We start from the raw sequence: 12,741 nt of genomic DNA, 5'->3' as shown, positions 1-12,741 counted from the left end.
AATCATCAATTCCTACTCTTCGTTCGTTTCGTTTCACAGAGTAAAGTTAAAAACTTCTTGCAATAAACCTCAATGTCTTCCTTAGCAACCTGTCCTTTCCAGAGAATTTCAAATTTCGACCAAACAAAAGATTCAAATAGGTAACCATGGAAATACATAAGCAGAAAATGTTTGTCTACGTCTAATGTATTAGTGTCAAGGTGAACTAGTAAATAATTACAAATATTTCAAAAAAACAGGTAAGTCAAAATGGAAGAGTCCGGAAATTCGGACAATCCGGTAAGTGATGCAGCTTATATAGAAAAAAAGAAAGAAGAGTTACGTATATTCTTTAAAAATGCCAACTTGCCCAAGGATGTTATTGAAAAAGCCATCGAAAACGAACTAACTAGCTTGAAAGATTTTAAAGATAGGCCATATATAGCCGCATCATACCCAGGGAGAATAAGGTCTGAATATGAAGTGATGACTGGACAGCCTTTTACCAATGTCGAAGATCATACGAAGCCACTGACAAGCGAACAAGCTCGTATGATCATAAATGACAATCCGATAATTGCAGAAAAAGCGCGCCAAATTCAGATAATGACCAAAGCTGACAAAAATAAAGGTATGTCCATCCCTTTAGAAGATATACATATAGCAAGTTACGACGACATGACTGCAGAACTAGAAGGAGCCAAAGGTGATACAGAAAAAATAAATAACATAAAATACCAAAACATGCAAGCTTTATGTCAGTCGGTAACAGACTATAAGATTAAATTAGACAGAAATAAAGATGAGAAAGTGTCCACTAAAAAGGAAAAAGTAGAATCTAACACAGAAGATAAAGATTTTGAAGCTATTGAGAATATGGTAAGTCAATTTACTGACAAGTCTTATGAAACTAGGTTCCAGGAAACTAAAGACATGCTCAGCAAAATGGCAGACTATTATGACGATCCTAATGTTAAGCCGAACGACAGAAAAACTTTTGATTTATCAGATCCAATTTTGAAAGAATCATCGAGTCTCTTTGTTAAAGGAGAGTTTAAACGTACAACTATGCAAGAGGTTCAGGAAAATTTTACCATTAATGAAGCATTGAACATTTCCAACCCTATATCGCCAGATTTAAATGCTGTAGTTGAGAGAGCCACAACCAAAACTTCGGAGCGCATAAAAACTGATCTAGGAAATATTTCTAACTTTACTGACAATGCAAAGGACATACCTAAAACCTTTGAAACAAGACTGAAAGATACAGAAAATGCTTGCAAAAGTATTAATACATTGCTAGATAAAAGTCCTATGTCGAAAGAATCTGATCAAGGAAAAGATAAAGGTAACGATGTCATTGAAGCTGAAGTAATAACAGAAAATGAGAATAACGATAAAAGTGAGGAAAGTACGGCTTCAAATTCACAACGTTTTGATGAAAGAATGGAACAAACTCTACAAAATGCTCTAGAAGGTATATTACAAATAAGTAATGACGAAAATATAAACAACAATACTATGGAATACAATGAAATGAAAAATCTGGCTCGAAACATTGTTGAAGGTGCTGAAAATCTTAGTACGTTAATCCGTGAAGACATTACAAATAAACTCAATAGTATGAATGAATTACTTAACGATGTAAACGAAGCACTAGAAAAATCTAAAAAATCAACAATTTCATATCAGAAACTAAAAGACGAAGGTGTTATAAAACAAAAACAGGTCCCAGAAACTACACAATTTACTGAAGTAATTGATTTAACCAATGAATCAGACGAAGATGAAGATGACACTAAGGATGAGACAAAAAGCTCGGTTACAGAGGCTGATATTGGTTCAATATTTAGCGCTATAGGGAAATTGAACTCTGAAATACAAAGTCATGAAGATAGAATTAATAAAAGTAAGGAACGATATGACATGAGGAGTAAAGAATGTAAAGATTTTATTAAAGAAATAGATGAAGTAATGAGAAAGTCAAATAGCATTCTACATCCAACGCAGTCACTGCAAGACTTGAGCAAACAACTTCAAGAAGATAAACAAAAGAAAGATGAGCAAAAAGTTAAAGATGAGAACAAAGATAAGGGAATTGACGCTGCTATAAAAGAAGATAGCAAAGATGTAAATGAAGGAACTGAAAAAAGACGCAAAGAATTATGGGATACCAATCTTGAACCAAAAGGTGATTTGGCTAAAAAACTAGCTGATTTAAAACTCAAGGATATCGAGCGAAATAAGAGGATTGATAACCTTCTATACGACATAAAAGATAAAATGAAAGATAACAAGGAAGTTCTACGAATCGCTAATAATTTACTTAGAAGGGATGGCAAAAAGGGTCAAGATGATGCTAATGATGTCGATATGAAAGCGCAAGGTGACTTTGCTGGAAAACATGTAATAGAAGTTGAACCAGAGATTATTGACGAATCAAGCATCGGCGATGTTAAATGTAAGTTTTTAGATCAATTTTGCAGTGATATAAAATTAATTAAATTAATTTAGGACATAACCTTCTCAGCAAACCAAAAATCTGCAGCAAGCGAGCTTCACTACATAGTATAAAACAAAGTCGCTTCCCGCTGCCTGTCTGTCCCTATGCTTAAGATCTTTAAAACTACGCAACGGATTTTGATGCGGTTTTTAAAAATACATAGAGTGATTTAAGAGGGCGGTTTATGTATAATTTGTTAACCCGTGCGAAGCCGGGGCGGGTCTTACATAAAGTCGATCTAGGTAGTCAACTGTCCATCTTTGAATGAAATGATTTGACAGCATTCTATTTCCTAGCGCTGTCTTCGTGTACTATGAAATGATGTACGTAGTTGTACACTGTGATTACACCAGAAACTAGTAGAAGTGGTATTTCGTCTTATTGTTGTAGATAGAACAAACCACGACCAATCCTCCAGTTCTTTTAAGTTTAATAGTGTAAAATTGACGAAGATTGATTGATTGATACCTGTGAATGCCATTCTTTATATGAACAATGTTTTGTTAAATATCACAGCTGATGAAGAAATCCGAGCAGAAAGGGCTAAGCTCGCGGCAGAGAAAAAGAAAGAACAAGAGGAAGAAAAGGAGAAAGAACGGAAGAGACTGATCAAGGAAAAAAGAGATAAGGAGATCGAGGAGATGAATAGAGGACCACAGATGACGAAGGAATTTATCAAGAAGCATTGCAAGGAGCACAAATTGTATAGTACTCCTTACTTGAATGATATATTGTACTTGCATTTCAAGGTAAGATCTATTAATGTAATCAATAATCATGTTATAGGATAGGTGCTATGGGGTAGTTCCAAAAATGAGACAAACGGTAAAAAGACAACATCATTAAATCCTGAAACTGGAATTCTCATTTTCATTAATTACAAAGCAAAATATCGGAATCAGAAATTATCTCAAAGCTCTGTGCCGGATATTTGAAGTCTTCATTCTGCGATTAAATTTCGGTTAATTCTTGTCTTTTCTTCAGGGATTCTCCAAGATCGAAAACTTGGAAGAATATACCGGTCTAAAATGCATTTTCCTAGAAAACAATGGGATCTTACGCATAGAAGGCCTTGATACACTCTCCGAACTTAAATGCTTGTATCTCCACTACAACATTATAAAGAAGATCGAGAATCTAACGGGATGCCCGAAGTTGGATACTTTGAATTTGGACCACAATTTTGTGCCAAAGATTGAGAATTTAGACGCAGTGCCAGATTTGCATACGTTGAGTATTGCTCATAATATGCTGTCTTCTGTCAGTAAGTACCCACTACACTCACGGCTACTTTAGAAACTGAAGATCTTAGGTTAAAGTTTTAGTAAGGGTAAAAACTTTTCTTCCCGTCAAGAAGTAGGAACCATAATATAAGAACAGGTAGAGGATAAGTTGAATGAACTCTACAAGTAGGCTTATTTATTAATCAATAGAATTTGATTTAACTGGTGCCTACATTTTGATTCTATGTTCTAGGTGACTTGGAACAGCTGAAGTTTTGCAACAATCTATCAGTCCTGGACCTATCTTACAATCGCATTGAAGACCCTCTTATCGTGGACGTACTTGAGGCTATGAAAATTCTAAAAGGTTTTTATGCAACTTAATATTTACGTTTTCTGCAGCTTTAAAATAAGTCGTAACTTTAGTTGAGTTACGCCTGTCAGAGAAACTGGTACCAGATTTATAATTGTCTAGGGCACTTTTACTATTGGGTGGTGTTTAACCTCCAACTTCCCCTCTCATGTGACGCTTCGGGCCTTCAGCCCTACGCGGAGCTCGGCCTTCGTACCAGATGTGTGAGAGAGACGGAGAAGTTTATATTATGTGGCATTTCAAAAAAGTGTCGGGTACGTGAAGCTTTTTTTTTAACGATTCTAATAATGATAAGAAACCAATAAGGTATGGTGATGGCTTTAAATATAAGATAGCTGCTATACAAGTCCCGTCAAAGTAAACCTTTTTGTGGAATGCCCTTATAGTAAGACTCTTTATTACCTACACTCAAATCTCAAAAATTCCCGTTTCCAGTTTTGGTGTTAACCGGCAATCCGGTAATCCGCGCCATTCCTGCCTACCGCAAGACGTTAACCCTTCGGCTGAAGGAGCTGTTGAATCTGGACAACAGACCTGTGTTCCCTCGCGACCGAGCATGTGCTGAGGCTTGGCAGCGCGGAGGGGTTGAAGAGGAAATTGCTGAGAGGCAACGGTATGACATTTTTGACCTAGAACTGGGGAAGTAGTGTGAGTTGAGCTTTGGTCGAAACTGCAAATCCTGGAGAAGGACAGGAGTCTTTTCAAAAGGGCTTATTTTTGTATGGTGTTCATAGATAAATAAGCCGTTTTGCAAAGACTCTCCTAAATTTGTTAAATAATAATTAGTTTGTTCAACCGTTCTCGTCACTAAAAGGAGCGAAATTCACTCCTAAATCCTTCATTCCTAGGTACATTATTTGGGCAGACTATAGTTATCTCTAAGTTACACTTTTTGAGATAACTAGAGTTGCATCTACTCGGTCTAAGGCTTCTCCGAAATTTAAAAATCTTCATTTAGTCGGTACAAACAGCAACACTCTTAACTGGCCATCGGTGGACCTTATGCCTTTTGTAATAAGGTTTACCGATAGTCAATTAACAGTGTGGGCAATGGTACTTGATTCTATTACAGTTGGATAGCAAAAGACCACGAGAAGACGATGCAAAGCGTGCGTTATCTAATACGAATGCGCGACGAGAAGAGAGCAGAACGTGACAAGAAAGAAAGAGAGGAGAGAGAAAAGTTGGGACTACCACCCAAAGTAAGATTTTATTGTTATTTGGAACATTGGGATTGTGTAGTTGGCGAAGTGCTGACACTGCTGACGGAATATTTTACGGAGAATAAATTTGGAAATTGTATCATTTTGTATTGGGTTTGTAAAATGGATATTTCCTTTATTTCTTGTGAACTTTTCCGAGATTTTTTTAAATTTTTTGTAATCTTTCCTCAACTTGTATATAGTTGCCTGTAGTGGTGCCTAGTTATCAAAATACAATAATTTAATAATTTTGTAACATAGCTTAAAATCTAATCACCAGGAAGAAGAATCTCCTGAAGAGACGAAACCGAAAGTGGTAGAACTGGAAGCTTCATCTACAGAAGATAAATCTGGTCCAATTGATGTAAAAGCTAAAGGAGTAGTAGACGACATGCTTTCTGGATCAGAAGCTAATGATTCTACGAGTGAAGATAGTGAAGATAGCGGGGACGAGGGCAAAAAGGATGAAGGTAATTTAAATTTGTAACAAGCAGAAACGTCTGCGAACGATGCTTTTACTTAGAATAAATTTATAAGTGGAAAAACCCCACCCAACCCAAGCCAACCCAACACAGTAATTTTTCACTTTTATAAATTTATTCTAAGGATCATGGACAAGGATGATGTAATTAATGTTATAGAATAGAATATAATAGAGTGCGTTTATTCGTGGCAAAATAAAAGGAGAAAACAACACGTAACACAACATATAAGCCACGAAATGGTCCCGACTCGACTCAGCATGGTGCTAGCCTGGCTGGGCTAGCGCTGGTCTTCCATCGGGCCATGATATTGGAATGTAGAAAAGAGTACATATAGCCATTGCACCAGCATACTAAATTATTAAGCTTTATAGCATCGTTTGCAGACGTTTCTACTTAATACAAAATTAATTTATACTAATTTACGTTACTTAGAAGAAAATTACAAGCCTCTTCATACGACAAAATATTAGCAAATTAAATTATTAAGCTACGTCATCATAGGGTTTGGTACAACTGGCTCATTTCTTAAAAAAAGCTTAAAGAACCGTGTGATGTGGCGCAGAACTACTAGGAGGGCTGACCCCAAGTAAAATGGGATAAAAGCCAGGACCAAGAGGAAAGAACGTTTGTTATAAAGGTATTTTGCATAAAATTGTAGACAGGGTTCCTCAGGGCTCAAGCCATAGTTTTAACTTGCTGTTCAAACAATTTTGAACACCTTGCCTCACCACCTTACCGACAGTAACTAACAATGGTTCCACGGCATGACGGCACAGGTGCAGTGACCACTGACATCCAATGGTCCCCGTTCATGCGGGGGAGCCGTTACATCCAGGAGATCAAGGAAGAGCCTCCGAGACCGCCAGTGTCTGAGCAACATCTCGACGACTACTGGTACGGGTACAGGGGAGATTTGAAGATGCAGATGCAGAATCAGGAGGCTGGGTGAGTATTGTAAATATGCTTATTAGTGACTTTTGTTTACATAGTTCGCAAGTTCCATAGAATGATACTTTACATATATTTTCTACTTTTCTTTGCAGGAGTTTTGTAAATGACTTCAAAAGTATTAACAACTTGATTTTCGGGCAGCAGTCTAAAAAGCCTCAAAAACTGAGTATGACTGCATTTTTACTTTTATCTCAACTTGACATATTAAAGTGTTTAATACTTGCATACAGTAAAATTATGTTTTATAAATATTTCAGCGACCAAAAACCAGGTTAAAACAGAAGAGGTTATTGAGGAAGATAAAAAAGAGGATAGTAAGGCTGAGAAAAAACCGTTAATTGAAATGATTGAATCTCAAGAAACGGTTGTTAGAGAAGATACAGAAAAAGCTGGAGAATGCACCAGATTAACTGGTATTGTAGAAGAAGATAACCTAGTGATAGATCATGATAATAAGATTGCTAAGGAAATGGTTCCGACTGGTGAAGCTAAAACTGAAACACTGGATGATGATAGCGCTAATAAGAAACCATTTAAAAAGATTTTGATAACAGAAATCAAGTCCAATGATAAATCTGAGATAAAACATGAAGTAACAGAAAGTGACACCGTTAAAAATAATGATGGAAATAAATCAGACGATAATAAATCTGAGACTAAAACTAATAATGGAAAGGGTGACGATAATCAAAAACAGGAAGAAAATAAACCAGAAGAAATTACGAAGGATACAGAAGCAACAAATAAAAATCCGGGTCAAAGTTTTCAGGACAGAAGACGAAGTGGTGAGTTATTCTGTCTGTGACCAAAATTTGTTTAAAATAATAAACATGAGTTGAGTAGAAGGTAGCAGTAATATAAAGTAGTAGTAGTTTAGGAACCTATTTAACATATTTATTTTAACCTTTTTCGTAATGTAGCCGCCGCTGGTGAAGGTGTCTCCCTCATGAACTACATGCAAAGTGTCAAGTCCAATAACCCAGAAGACGATGATGAGGATTTGAAGCCCAGCGCTGAAGACCTGGAAATATTCGCCGAGCTTGACCGAGATATGGCGGAACGAGATGCGAGAATAGCACGTGGTGAACCAGCTGTGGATCCTATGGTAACAATATATTGTGTTCCAATTAATTAAATATTCAAACACTTCCTTCTAATTTTTAAATTTAATGGCAACTTCATCTACTTATAAGTATATTTTTCTCAATAGAAATTGTATCTCAAGAACCCCATGGATGACTTCTACAAGTCAGAGGATCTGGTCCCAGCTCACAAAGTAACCAAGAAGGCCGAATACACCACGTACAGATACGACAATGCTTATGACAGAGTCGCTTTGAGCCAACTTACTGGTGGTGAAAAACCTGGTGAGTTATTAAAAAAACTTTCGCAAGAAACAAAGGTTTAGTTCGCTTAAATTTTGGTAAAAAAACATTTATCTGGTTTGCAGACGAGTCAAAGATAAAACTCACTTATATTCCCGGAGCCATTCGAGTCCAATACGTAGATCAGCGCCCTCTCGAAGTTGAATGCGAAATTGGAGAGGAAAAGATCGATTCTGAGCGTATGTATGAGTTCTTTATTCATATTTGTATATTGAAAAAAAAAAGATAACTATACATTTATTACAGCATCATCTTGTGATACTGATTCAATAAATATTCCGAGTGACAAGGACAGCGTTAGTACCGAAGACGAAGTTAAGCCAGAAGTTACTAAGCCAAAAGAAACTAAGATGACTATTGCCAAAACGGCAAATGTAACTAGAAAGAGTAACGTTGATCGGCCAATTAGAGGAAGGATTAATATTACACCTAGAGAAGATAAAAGTAAAAATGATGAAAAGATCAGTTCACGCAAATCTATTTGCGTCGTCGAAAAAGACAAAACTACTAAAGCAAATATATCTAGACGACAATCTATTGCAGCTGTAAATGTCAGTAAACCTACTGATGCTAAGAAAACAATTAAAAAAGAACCGTTGATGAAAATTGAACCTGTTAAGAAGGAGCCCGAGAAAGCAAAAATAATAAAGGAGAAACCTACAAGAATAAGGCCTGAAAATATAGGTAAGAACTTAACTAAGCCCGTGAACAAAACACAAATATCAATAAAAGAAGCTAGCTCTCTTCAAACACATACACTGAAGACTATCAATGAAAAAATAAAGAGTGTCTACAAAGAGGACAAGACAGATAAAGTCAGTACTTCTGAGGTCCAAAGAGCTGAATCAGAGACACAAGAAGAAGCAACTACAGTAAGTGACGTTATGACTGATTCAGGGGACAATAAATCATTAGAAGCTACAGTTGTGCCAATTGAACAAGTGCAGACGAATATCTTAAAATCACGAGGTAAATTATTGAAAAATATTAAAACTTACTAAAGCCAAAAAATGTTGAAGTTGTAGTCAGTAAATAATTCTTATTTATTTCCACAGTTGATACCACAGTTACCGAAGATATTCGTCATGTACATGACATCGACTCATCTAAAGTTAAATCTGAAGAAGATTCTACTGTATGTATTACTGATGATAATGAAAATACATCTGAAACTACCAACATCCATCCAATTAGAAATACATTAGAATTAGTCGATACTTCAGATCAAGAGGCTGTACCAACTGCTTCAACTTCGTATGATAGCATGATGTTTGTCGATCGAGGCGAAGCCAAGAAATCAATCATTGACACCATTAACTCTTATAAAGATGATCGGTTTCCTTCTCAAGGTCAGTTTTATAAAATTTAAATTGATAACCGCTTGATCCTTAAAAGCTATATATGGACATTTTAGTGCACAATTCTTTTCTTCCTACCTATAACCCTTGGGGTGTAGAGCACGAATCATAATCTTCCACTGACTCTGTTCTTGGGCAGTTAGGGTAACCTCTTCCCACTCCATTCCCAATACACCTAACTCTTGCTCCACGGAACGGCAATGAACGCCAATGAAAAAAAAATTAGGGCGATCATGTTTCCGTTTGCTTCGCATCTTCCTGGTTATGGTCACTTGTGATGGGTGTCCATTGATATAGAATAAAGAACTGTGTCTATTTCTTTTATATTAAGTCAGTGTGGGTGTCACGTTTCCTGAGGATATAGCCCTCGCTACACGGTCGCCGACAAGCCTTCTAACCGTCTGACCTTGGTCTGTCCTTGGTCAGTTTTGGTCAAATTTTGTTGGAAACAACTGTCTACACGGTCCGTCCAGACCAAGGCCACGCGGTCTGAGGGGCTTGTCGGCGACCGTGTAGCAAGGGCTTTTGCCCAATTCAATGCCACTTCCACGTCTGAATCTTCTTATACATGGGTGCTTGTTAATGTTTGTGTGTTTAAATTATTAGGTATAAACTCGGACGTATCCGAAAACGCTCGAATCGAGCAGTCAGTAGCGACCGAGATCCTAGACAGGACCCTGCACTACGAAGAACGAGAGATGTACCGCCAATACGACGCGCTGAATTGTCACGCGGGCAAGATTGATAATCAGACCAATGTACTGCTGGAACATATGACGGAAGAGATGCAAGATCATGCGGTGAGTTATTTTCCCTATCTGTCGTTATGCCACAATAAATTATGAATAACACCGTTCAATCAATCAATTTATTGCTTACTTTTACATAGGACCGTTAGTGTTTAACTCACCTGCATCCTCAGCTGTTGTTTGGAGCCTAAGATCCGCTTTTAGTACGATTTTGTGCATTTTCTTTTGTAAATTTTAACGCACATATCATCCCTTGTCATTTGCTTGCTATTGTCATTACTTGCAAGAGATGATATTCGTTCAATCAACATTTAATGGGCGTTCCACTTTTATTGGCTGCATGATATTTTATTCATTATAATTTATTACGGAAATCGACCAGACGATGCAGATTTGTTTCACATATGACTTTAACACGTTGGCTTCCTGTATTGTGTATTTCTATCCTTAGTTTTCAAACCATTTCATTGCTAAGAGTTTCACGTCTGCTTAGAATTACTCATATTAAAAGTTGCGTGATATCGTTGTAATTTATTCTGTGTTTTCCAGCTTCCTGTAATATCCCAAATCCTAAGTGCCCACATAGACGTAGCTGAGCAAGCTTGGCGTGCTGGCAGCTTTGTCCCCTCCTACATCCAAGTCACCCTCTCCGACGACGAAAACGATGCAGACGACAACGATAACACACTTCTACCGAGCGACACCTCTTTAGACCTTGAGGAAACCATCACTGATGGAAATATTGCTGTGAACGTCGCTCTAGATGCTATTAGAGAATACGATGACTCTGGGATTGCGGAGTTCAATGATTCTAATGTGGAATATAAGTCTTTTAATGATGATGAACTTCATGTCAGTCGTAATGATGAAGTAAATGCTAATGCTGGTAAAGATGTTCAAGCAGAAACTAGTAATATTGAGAAAGAAGATAACGTTAGAGACACAAATAAAGATAAAGATTGTCAAATTGAAATCACAAGTGCAGTTTGTGGTGATCAGGATAAAAATGTTAAAGATGTGAGATCTATTGGTCATACAGAACAGGATATCCAAGATAATATAAGTCAGGATGGTAGAGAAATGGACGTTACCAGCTATTTATCAGGAGAGGATGAGTTATTTGAAGACTGTATGGACCAAACTAACATTGAGGATGATTTTAAGAGAGTCGAGGAGACGATGACTCTGGAAATGCAGATCGCTTTGGGAATTGATAAGGCTTTAGAGAAGTAGAATAGCAAAAAGTCAAATAGAAACTTAGAATTAGTAAACACCAGTGCTATTTTAGTGTGTCTACGTTAAAGTTACCTGTTTCATGAATACTGAATAGGTACATAATACAACAGTGCAGTCACAAACGACAATATTTTTACACTTGCACTTATTCTCTAGTCAATTTAACTCTTTGATTGCTATTTGTAATTTCCGAACTTGCCTCACAGACGACAATGTGACATCATCATGAAAGTTACTTTGACAGAGTACGCCATAGAAATTATTCAACCTTTAGGTAATATAACTAGGGTTAGGTTTCTGTTAATTTAAAAGTTCATTTCTTTTTTCTTTATTTTTACGTCAAAATGTAGTATTGATATTTAGTTCCTTGAAGTTATTTATTTTTGCCATACGTTTGTTTAGTTCAATGTTTAAATAAATTATGTTTAGTCCGTATTCCAGATTTTTATTTGTCTGATTATTTGGTGCAAGAAACCGAATTTGGACTTAACCCAAACAAGTGTTAACATTGAAATAGAAGGTATTACTATTACTGCAATGTTCTGCCGCCAGAGTGCAGCACAAGCGCCTTTCGTAAACCATAGAGTAACTGTTTTTGGACAAGTTCTCACAGACAATAAAATATGACATTGATACATCAAGGCGGTTTGTTTACAAAGGGCCTACGGGGAAACGCGAAATCGAAACAGCTATCTGCCTCCTTATTGCTCGAATATGCAAGAGTGATAGAGAGGTTAGATAACAAACTTTCGACTCTCGTTTGCGGTAGACCCTTAGATTGTGACGGACTGCGGAAGTGGCGCGCTCTACGCAGAGTTTAGCTTAGTATTCCCTATTGGCATAGGATTAGTAGCTCTCTGATCAGTGCATCTTTTTATTCAAATGAAAGTGTAAATATTACTCATTTTTTAACAATCGAACTCTCAATAACATACGAAAGAGTGGCATTGGCAAAATTAGGTAAAGCCTGACCAGGAATATACGATCACGCGCCATGTTGCGGAATTTCACTGTAACTAATTTTTTCATACTATACTGAACGGTCACCCTATACATATTATGAGAATAACAGCGCCCTCTTGACAATGATCATATATTTCTGGACAGGCTTTATCATAATTTGATTGCGTCGCATTTTTTAAATAAGAAGGGTTCTCAGCGTTCGAAAGTTTAACTATTTCTCGTAATAAAACGCAGCATTATAAAACTACAATATATATTTCGTTAATCGTTAAAATAGTTATTGCACCTATTTATAGTAATACCCAATACTTAATATATAATATAAAAATAATTC

At 36.7% G+C, this 12,741-nt stretch overlaps 1 protein-coding gene across 1 annotated transcript; it reads left to right on the top strand.

Moving 5' to 3' along the window:
* The first annotated feature begins 47 nt into the window (after positions 1–47).
* On the top strand, positions 48–11,441 carry LOC134657755 (titin homolog). The gene is made up of 17 exons (XM_063513320.1): positions 48–2,440; positions 2,999–3,231; positions 3,467–3,746; positions 3,959–4,072; positions 4,514–4,691; positions 5,151–5,280; positions 5,561–5,750; positions 6,542–6,710; positions 6,809–6,882; positions 6,974–7,501; positions 7,637–7,821; positions 7,927–8,083; positions 8,167–8,280; positions 8,348–9,070; positions 9,157–9,450; positions 10,066–10,259; positions 10,758–11,441. The coding sequence occupies exons 1-17, from the start codon at positions 250–252 to the stop codon at positions 11,439–11,441; spliced, it is 6,438 nt and encodes a 2,145-aa protein (XP_063369390.1). The 5' UTR covers positions 48–249.
* Positions 11,442–12,741: the final 1,300 nt, after the last annotated feature.

This window comes from Cydia amplana, chromosome 20 (assembly GCF_948474715.1).
Source record: "Cydia amplana chromosome 20, ilCydAmpl1.1, whole genome shotgun sequence".
NCBI classification, from domain to species: Eukaryota; Metazoa; Arthropoda; class Insecta; order Lepidoptera; family Tortricidae; genus Cydia; species Cydia amplana.
Note: the sequence above shows the minus strand (reverse complement) of the source record. Positions and strands in the feature narration are given on the sequence as shown.

Coding starts and splice junctions, on each gene's coding strand:
- LOC134657755 (XM_063513320.1), top strand. CDS start 250: ATGGAAGAGTCCGGAAATTCGGACAATCCGGTAAGTGATGCAGCTTAT. Junction 2,441..2,998: donor AAGCATCGGCGATGTTAAAT/GTAAGTTTTTAG, acceptor TAAATATCACAG/CTGATGAAGAAATCCGAGCA. Junction 9,451..10,065: donor TGATCGGTTTCCTTCTCAAG/GTCAGTTTTATA, acceptor TTAAATTATTAG/GTATAAACTCGGACGTATCC.